General features: G+C 38.5%; 1 protein-coding gene across 1 annotated transcript; it reads left to right on the top strand.

The window, feature by feature from the left end:
- Positions 1–4,130: 4,130 nt before the first annotated feature.
- Positions 4,131–7,657, top strand: LOC134006656 (retinol dehydrogenase 7-like). Its single transcript, XM_062445605.1, has 5 exons — positions 4,131–4,234; positions 6,240–6,554; positions 6,767–7,025; positions 7,128–7,291; positions 7,375–7,657. Exons 2-5 carry the CDS (start codon positions 6,242–6,244, stop codon positions 7,596–7,598), a joined length of 960 nt encoding a protein of 319 aa, XP_062301589.1. The 5' UTR covers positions 4,131–4,234; positions 6,240–6,241; the 3' UTR covers positions 7,599–7,657.
- The last annotated feature ends 310 nt before the right edge of the window (positions 7,658–7,967 follow it).

Raw genomic sequence — 7,967 nt, 5'->3', positions numbered from 1 at the left:
GTCAAGGTCACTGTGGGAATGTAGGCCTGAGGGAACATAGGGCCTAATTGGGTGGGAAATCCTTGTGGGAACATAAGGCTGGGGGAACATAGGGCCTAACTTTGATGGGAGGAACATTTCTTAGAACATAGGGCTGTGGGAACATAGGGATGACCCCTTAATATCCAAATGTGAAAACATGAAGGACTTCTGGGAATTTGAGTTCAACAGCTTCCTTTATTTTCCAGAACATAGAGCAGTGTGTGCAGGCCCTTGAGTTACAACTACTGTATGAAAGTGTTATACAAACTTCTCTTGTTTGACCCTGAATGTAACAATTGGCCAAGGCATACTATTTTTATTCAGCAATTTTCAACAAACAAACACAGAATAAAAGTAAAGGTTTAGTCCCTTAAACTTGACAACCAATTAAAATGTAAGTCGAAGTTCTGTTGTACCTCATTAACCTTAGAAGACATTTCTTTGAATATGTTTTTCTCAGAAAACTTTGCTGAATGCTGAACGAGTATTATGATAGAGACTGCTCGTGTTTAGTTTGTTTGTACCTCTGTACATAATGAGGATTCCTCTTTGTTGAAGGTACAAATGTGATGCAAAGGTGAACAAAAGGGCTGACCTGCTCTGAATCACAGCTCAATTTTATTCAGTGTCTTCTAAGTCTCAAAAAATAGTTTATATATATATTACATTACAATCATTTGAGACTTACACAAAATGCGTCATTTCCACCTATGAGTCAGATTCTTATTATGTATGATAATATTCACTATGATTTATATTTTCATTAAACTGACTGTTAGGGACCGCATTCTTACAGATGAAAACAACTGATTGTAGGTTTGTGTACTGTCATTCAATCACTGCCTGTTCTGCTGTTGCCTTCACATGCTGTCAGGAAACGTGAACATTTCCTACACTGAATAGCACTTGAAGGTAGCAATAAATAGTACCAATCAATCAAACTTTATTCATATAGCATCTTTCATACAGGTAAGTGTAGTTTAAAGTGCTTCACAGTTGATTGACAAGCTGATAATAAGACAGAACAAGTGATGACATAAAGAAAATGAATAAAAAATTATGAGGGAATAAAACCAAAGAACAAATTACATAGAAAAAAGGAAAAAAAGGATAAAGTATATATAGTGTGTTGCTATGTGACTGTGTGACACTATTTTACGCTGCCATTTCTGCCATTTGTTCATAATTATAAGGAGTGATTTTGATGTTAAGGAGACGACAGCTACAAATAAAATTGAACATAAAGATTTTTTCCTTTTGAACATAGTGGAACATGTACTTTACAGTGTTTAGAGCTAATACATTTATTAAAATATGCAGCACAGTTCTTATTTTTGTAAACTAACAAGAAAAATCACAATTTTCATCACAGAGTTCAATACTATGAATGGCGACTGCAAGCATTCATATTTGGAACAAGCTCTTTTACAACTTTTACTATATGAAATAGTAGTTTATAAGGAGTGCTTGAAGGCAGCATCTGCACACCGAACAACATTGCTGCCATCTAATGGTAAAAATGTAAAATGCATCAGATGACCCTTCACACAGATTCCTGGAGATAAGGCGGACGGTGAAAATAAATAAGCTGTATTACTGGTATGCAGCCCAGTTATTTCACACTTGCAAACAAATAAAGTCAGATGGCATGGAAATATGTGCGTTCTGTGGATATTATTTAAGTGTGTGCACATCCTGTTTTGTTGAACAGAGGCAGGATGTTTTGTTATTGGGTGCATCAGGACTGGAAGGAAACGGCAGCTAAGAAAGCAGGTTTGCAGAGAGAAATCTGATGCAAGGGGCCTAAAAGGTGGTGGAAATGTGATTTAACTGTGAGATTTTGAGGTATGTGTTGTTTCATAGTAGTGCATATTGATATGAAGGTTTGTATTGGAGCGTTGCCACAACTGAGCACAAGCAAGTGGTTTATATAATCATTGGTTTATAATTGTCAGGTTTTTTTCATTCTCTTCTCTGCCGGCACAAACTGCAGCAGCTGATTCTATATTTTTTATGCTACATATTCAAAAACATGGAAGTGTAGAGGATGCAATGTAAGACATGGAGGCAGTATAACTTTAACATTTCTTAAATAAACTAACAAAACAAAAATCACTGCAACATTTCAGAAAACATCCCAACAAAACAGGAAACCCCAAACAGAAAAACACACACTCTTCCAAATGATCTTAATCGCTCTTAATTCTGATTGGATGTTACCCATGGCACCAAGTTAACGAGATGATATATGAGACAGCTTGTTTGTCGTCAGTACTGCCTTTGTTCCTAGTTATTTGCTTTCACCTGTCATGAATCTCAAATTTGGCAGCAGTCAGTCACAGATGCTGTCATTGAATGGCCAGAGAAGGCTTAACTAAACTTAACTGTGAAAATGTGAAGCTAAAGGCTGAGATACATATCCAAGCACCTCTGAATCAAGTCCAAATGCTAGCAGGCTGGATACCCATACATGTTTTCAGGAGCTGTTGGAGCCTAAACAAAGCAGGAAGGTAAGTGATGTAAATTCACCTGGTGGCCAGATGCACAACTCAAGTGTTGCCTGCTGCATATGTAAGTAGTCAATGCTTGTTCACACCACATTAGAGTAATTTAAAACAGATTGATAAAATGATTTATAAGGTGTAAGTGGGTTTGTTTAACCTGACGTGCCAGATGGTTTGTTACATAGAACCATCTGAGAAGTCTTGGAGTTGGAAACTGTTCTGAAAAGAGTAGGCGTTTTCAAAAAATACTTGGCAGGTGATTGGATGAACCATCTATCTCTATCCTCGTCTATCACTGTCCTACCTTGCAAGGCAGTTGGATTACGTTGATTGGTCTGAGCTACCGGTGGTTCAATAATGTTAAATGTAATTTTTTTAAAGTAAGAAACGTGCTTGTGAAGTTGTTTTGTTTTATTGTAAAGGTGGACTGAAGTGCCTTGTTTCATTTATGCAAATGTAATCATATTGTTTTTGAACTTTGCGTTTACTTGGCATGAACAGAAAATGCACCATTTCTTCAGACCCTCTCCTTTTCCTGTTGACTTTATACGTTCCGATATACATTCTGAAATATTTCAGACTCAAAAGAACTTATTTTTCCCTCAATTTGCATGGCCTTCAAGGAATTGTCAAATCAGATGCAACTGATGAGACTGTGTTTCCTAGTTTGTGAAACATTGTGAAATGTTTGTGTTTTGCATTTCAGAGCCACCATATTTTTACCCTTTGTGAAGTCTGCCTTGCAACCTCTCTTCTCAAATAGACATGAGAGTAACAGGGTAATGCTGTTCTTACAATACAGTTTTTTAGGGTTTTGGTAGTGATTCATTAAATGTACTAATTGTACTTATTACTACACTACACTACAATTTATCTGAAAGCTGTAGTTTCTAGAAATGTCTAGAATTTTCCATTAATATAAATAGTAGTATACATGCAGGGACGTTAAGCCCACCAGTTCAGAGATCCATACTACCCCAACCAAAAAGACTGTCTGAAATGAAGTTAAATTGAATTATTATGTTTAACAGGTGTCAGGAATGTCATGCCAGTGTGCATAAATGGCATATTTACAATTGCTGAAACTGCACACTTTTAATAATGACATCTGTGTCACAGCCAAGTGCCAGCCAGGGTTGATTAATTCCTGGTCATAATATGATGTTTCATGTTGGAGCAAAACAATCCCTTACAAGCACTTTTATAATATTAGATTAAATCAGAGTAAAGAAAGTGGGATGGAGAAAGGGAATCAGAAAGAGATTCCAGTACATTCCCAACACAAAGGGAACTATTTATTTTCACTATAATCACATCTGTTAGTTACACAATGAGAGAATTTATGACTAGTTTGGTCATGGGGTTCATACCCTGTAATAAAACATCTAAAAGAAAACATCTTGAAATTGAAAAAAAATGAAGGTATGTGGTCCAATGTGTGTTATTTTTTGGGGTCCTCGGTGTTAGTAAACATGAAGAAAAGACAGTTTAAACATGAATTAATATCTATTATGTAATGTATTCGAACAAACTATACATTAGGGTACCTTTTTTAATGTAGGATCTGCAGCTATGCCCTTTCTTGCCGCTAGGTGTCTCTTTCACATGTTTGTAGAGGGGTGTTTTCCTCCAGCACTTTGACCAAGTTGTACATTGATCCAACGGTCTGTTAACCGGCTGAGACGAGCCAGGAAACCTCTGCCTAACAGGTATGATATTCAGTTTGAAATATCAGTTTGTAATGTATTATCTGTGTTCGTATGTTTAGCCAGACAACTTAAATAGCTAGACGAAGAGAAACACAGTGATGCCCTGTACTGATGTGAACGGGTAAGCTAGACACATAACAGGAGAGGCTATTTCTTTTAAACTGCTGTATAAATGTACAGGTTGTTATCAGCTTACCGCTAACGTTACCCCAATATAAATTAACTAATGACGCAACTTTAAAAACGTAGGCCTACGTAAAATGCTATGTCGTAGTCGATAAAGTGATGAAAATACTGTTCTAAAATGTTCACCACGTAAAGAAATCTCTGCTCACTGCACTTTGAAATCTTTGGATAACCTCATTGTTTGTTCTTAATGTCAAAGTTGTGTAACATGGCCGCATTAAAGTTTGTGAACCCGGCAAGTACATTTTTTTTTCATAGCGTAATTAATTTAACAGCTCAGTTTAATACCTGCTTTAATGGCAAAAAGTCGTTAGACAGTTTCCTCAACTGCAGTCATTCGTTACGAGCCAAGCACTGTGTAAGAGATAAATATGAGCTGTGTCATAATTCTATAATGTTGGGTAGTTAAATCTTTAGTAATGCATTGTGGTGACATATTTACATTGAAAAGTTGAATCGAACTGCAGTTATTATTCGACTAATGGAATATGAATTATTTCCCATAATCAATCAAAATAATCTTAGTACGTCACATATGAGGGATTTGACTCTGTGTTAGTACCTTACATAGAATACCAACATAACACAATCTTCAGAAATATACATGAGGAATACAGCTGAAAATGTGTAACTCTAATCTAATCTGTTGGTAATTTTAGTCCTTTCCTTTTTTAAAGTCGAAATTATAAATATTTGCTGGTTTCAGCGTCTCAAATGTGAGGATTCATACATGATAGTGAATTGAATATCTTTTGACTCTAAGACTGATTAAACAGAACAAAACATTTGAACTCACACCATGAACTCTACAACTTTAAATATGCACATTTTCAGTATTTTCTCACATTTCATAGTCAAAATTATTAGTAGAAAATGACGAAAATGATGATTAGCTAGAAGTAAAATTCCATTCCCATTATTTCCCTTTTTTAATGTAGTGAAGTGGAAGTAAAAAAGCAGCACCAAATGCGCAACACTGGAGCAGATGTAGTTAGTCATTGCACTCTATCAGTGAGTCCTCACCTTACACAACAGTGTGTTGAAAGATCAAGGACGTAGGTTTGACTTTAACTTTGGTTTTGGACGGTCAAAATAATCGGTTGTGTACTTGCTCTCTATCTCTGTCGCTCTTTCTCTTTAATAGGCACATGTACATACACGCATAAAGAGTGTGTCTCTGCAGAGCTCACCTGAGAGGCTGCGACTCACTATTTTCATAATGAAATGATGCTTGACAGTAACGAACAGATCAGGTGGACAGGCTACGAGCAAAGTGGAGAGATGGCATTAAACAGTAAAATGTCTTCCACTAATCTAAGAGACTGATTTGATTACAGAACATTCTTAACTAAGTTCAGCTGTTACTGACACTTTCGCTTCTTTTTTAAGAAGGACCTGATGTCTTCATTTATTGTTGGGAGGAATTTCCACCCACAGTAATAGAGTTGTGTAATTAAACAGCATGTCTGAGCAATAATCATGTGTGGAATGTTTAAACTATATATAAAAACCGCTTCAGATTCTCCACCTCACCGAATCTACTACTGCATGCATACTCTTTACATACATCTTCATGTTGAGGAATAGAATCTTGGCAACTCTGCAGCGATCTTTAAAATCACATAGAGGTAAAGTAGCTAGATTGTTTGAGATCTGTAAAAAATATGAATTGGGACAATCACGCAACACCTTGATATTGGTAGGAACATGTCCTCACTGTCCATTCCCAAATCCACGCCCGTATACCTGCTCATTCAGCATAGCATGGCTCAAAATCAGTGGTGGGTAGAAATAACAGTTTCCCTCTTTGTCCCCTCAGTCATGTACCTGTACCTCCTGGGGCTGGTTGTGTTCTACTACCTGTACCGCTGGGTACGGGAGCTGCCCAGGGTCTCCGACAAAGGCAGCAAGTATGTGTACATCACCGGCTGTGACAGCGGCTTCGGTAACCTCCTGGCCCGCCATCTGGACAATAAGGGCTTCAGAGTCATCGCCTCGTGTTTCACCGAGAAAGGAGAGGAGGATCTGAAGAAGTCCTGCTCCAGCAACCTGATCACAACACACCTGGATGTAAGGTCGAAAGACAGTGTCGCCAAGGTTGGGGCGATGATCAAGGACAAAGTGGGGGAGCGAGGTGTGTGTGGAGTTTTTGTTTCAGTGGAACGGAACGGCATTATCAGTTTAATCTAGGTTAAATTCAACACAATCAAACATACCAACCAACACCCTACACATCACTCATCTGTACTGTATTCAGGACATGTATTAACATGCTTTTGAATTGTCTTGACTCAGCCCAAAAGGGTTCAAAATCATGACTTGTTGTTGTCTCTGCGACTCTTCCAGGCTTATGGGCTGTAGTCAACAACGCTGGCGTGGCCGTCCCCTCCGCCCCGTGCGACTGGCTGACTATTGACGACTACAAGTCCATGCTGGACGTGAACTTGAACGGGGTGATAGGCGTGACCCTGAGTGTCCTGCCGCTGATTAAGAAGGCCAGGGGGAGGGTGGTGAATGTAGCCAGTGTGTTTGGGAGGATCAGTGTTACAGGGGGCCCATACACCGTCTCAAAGTATGGTGTGGAAGCGTTCAATGACAGCCTCAGGTGAAACATTAACTCAATTATTTGTCAATATGTCCAGGAAAAGATGTCTTTCTTTCAGTACCAATGCCCGCCAGCTCTGATCAAATGTAATGTCTTGCTCAGGTTAAATATGGCGCCTTTCGGTGTCAAAGTCCTCTGCATTGAGCCGGGCTTCTTCAAAACAAATGTGACCGATGTTGCTATCTTGTCCAAAAATGTCAAGACGCTATGGGAGAGAATGCCCCAAGAGGTCAGAGATGACTACGGAACAGAGTATCTTCAAAAGTGTAAGTTTTAATCACTTATCTTCTCCATTCATGTCTGTTTTCTATTCAGCTGTGTATTTATTCTGATCATTTTCCTCTGGTAGCTCTTGAGGTAATATCAGGCAAAGTTGCCCAGATAAGTGATGGAGATCTGATGAAGGTGGTCAGCTGTATGGAGCATGCCGTATCCGCCGTCCGGCCCCGCACCCGATATTCCCCAGGCTGGGATGCCAAGTTCTTCTGGCTGCCGCTGTCGTACATGCCAACCTGTGTCAGTGATTACATCATGAGCAAAGAAGCCATTCCTGTCGCCAGGTCAATGCAATAATCTGTAGTTTATTTGTATCTGTACAGATTTCACTCTCCAACTAAACAATTTTACCAGTATATTGGATGTCTTGTCATTTCTATTTTAAACATTATTGTGTAGCCAACATTTGTCTGGAAAGCAATTATGCATTATCTTGATATTGATTGTAAGAATTACACAGCTAGTTGTCTTCTCCCAAGCAGTTGTAAATGGGAATGTTCAAGGTCCGCTAATCTACAAGCAGATATTAGTTTGCTCAGTTTAATGTTCTTTGCCTTGGTGATAGGCATGTGTCAAAGGTCAAGGACGAGCAATAACATTTTTTGACTTGATAACAAAGTATGTATGGAACAGGGCTAAATTGTGTGAAATGCAGCTTTAAATATA

Source organism: Scomber scombrus, chromosome 24 (genome assembly GCF_963691925.1).
Source record: "Scomber scombrus chromosome 24, fScoSco1.1, whole genome shotgun sequence".
Classification (NCBI taxonomy): Eukaryota; Metazoa; Chordata; class Actinopteri; order Scombriformes; family Scombridae; genus Scomber; species Scomber scombrus.
The sequence above is the reverse complement of the archived record's forward strand: the minus strand, read 5'-3'. Positions and strand labels throughout refer to the sequence as shown.

Bases quoted from the DNA above. Each gene is read 5' to 3' on its own strand.
- LOC134006656 (XM_062445605.1), top strand. From the start codon at position 6,242: ATGTACCTGTACCTCCTGGGGCTGGTTGTGTTCTACTACCTGTACCGC. The intron at 6,555-6,766 runs GTGTGTGTGGAG...CGACTCTTCCAG, and splicing joins GGACAAAGTGGGGGAGCGAG to GCTTATGGGCTGTAGTCAAC. The intron at 7,026-7,127 runs GTGAAACATTAA...TGTCTTGCTCAG, and splicing joins GCGTTCAATGACAGCCTCAG to GTTAAATATGGCGCCTTTCG.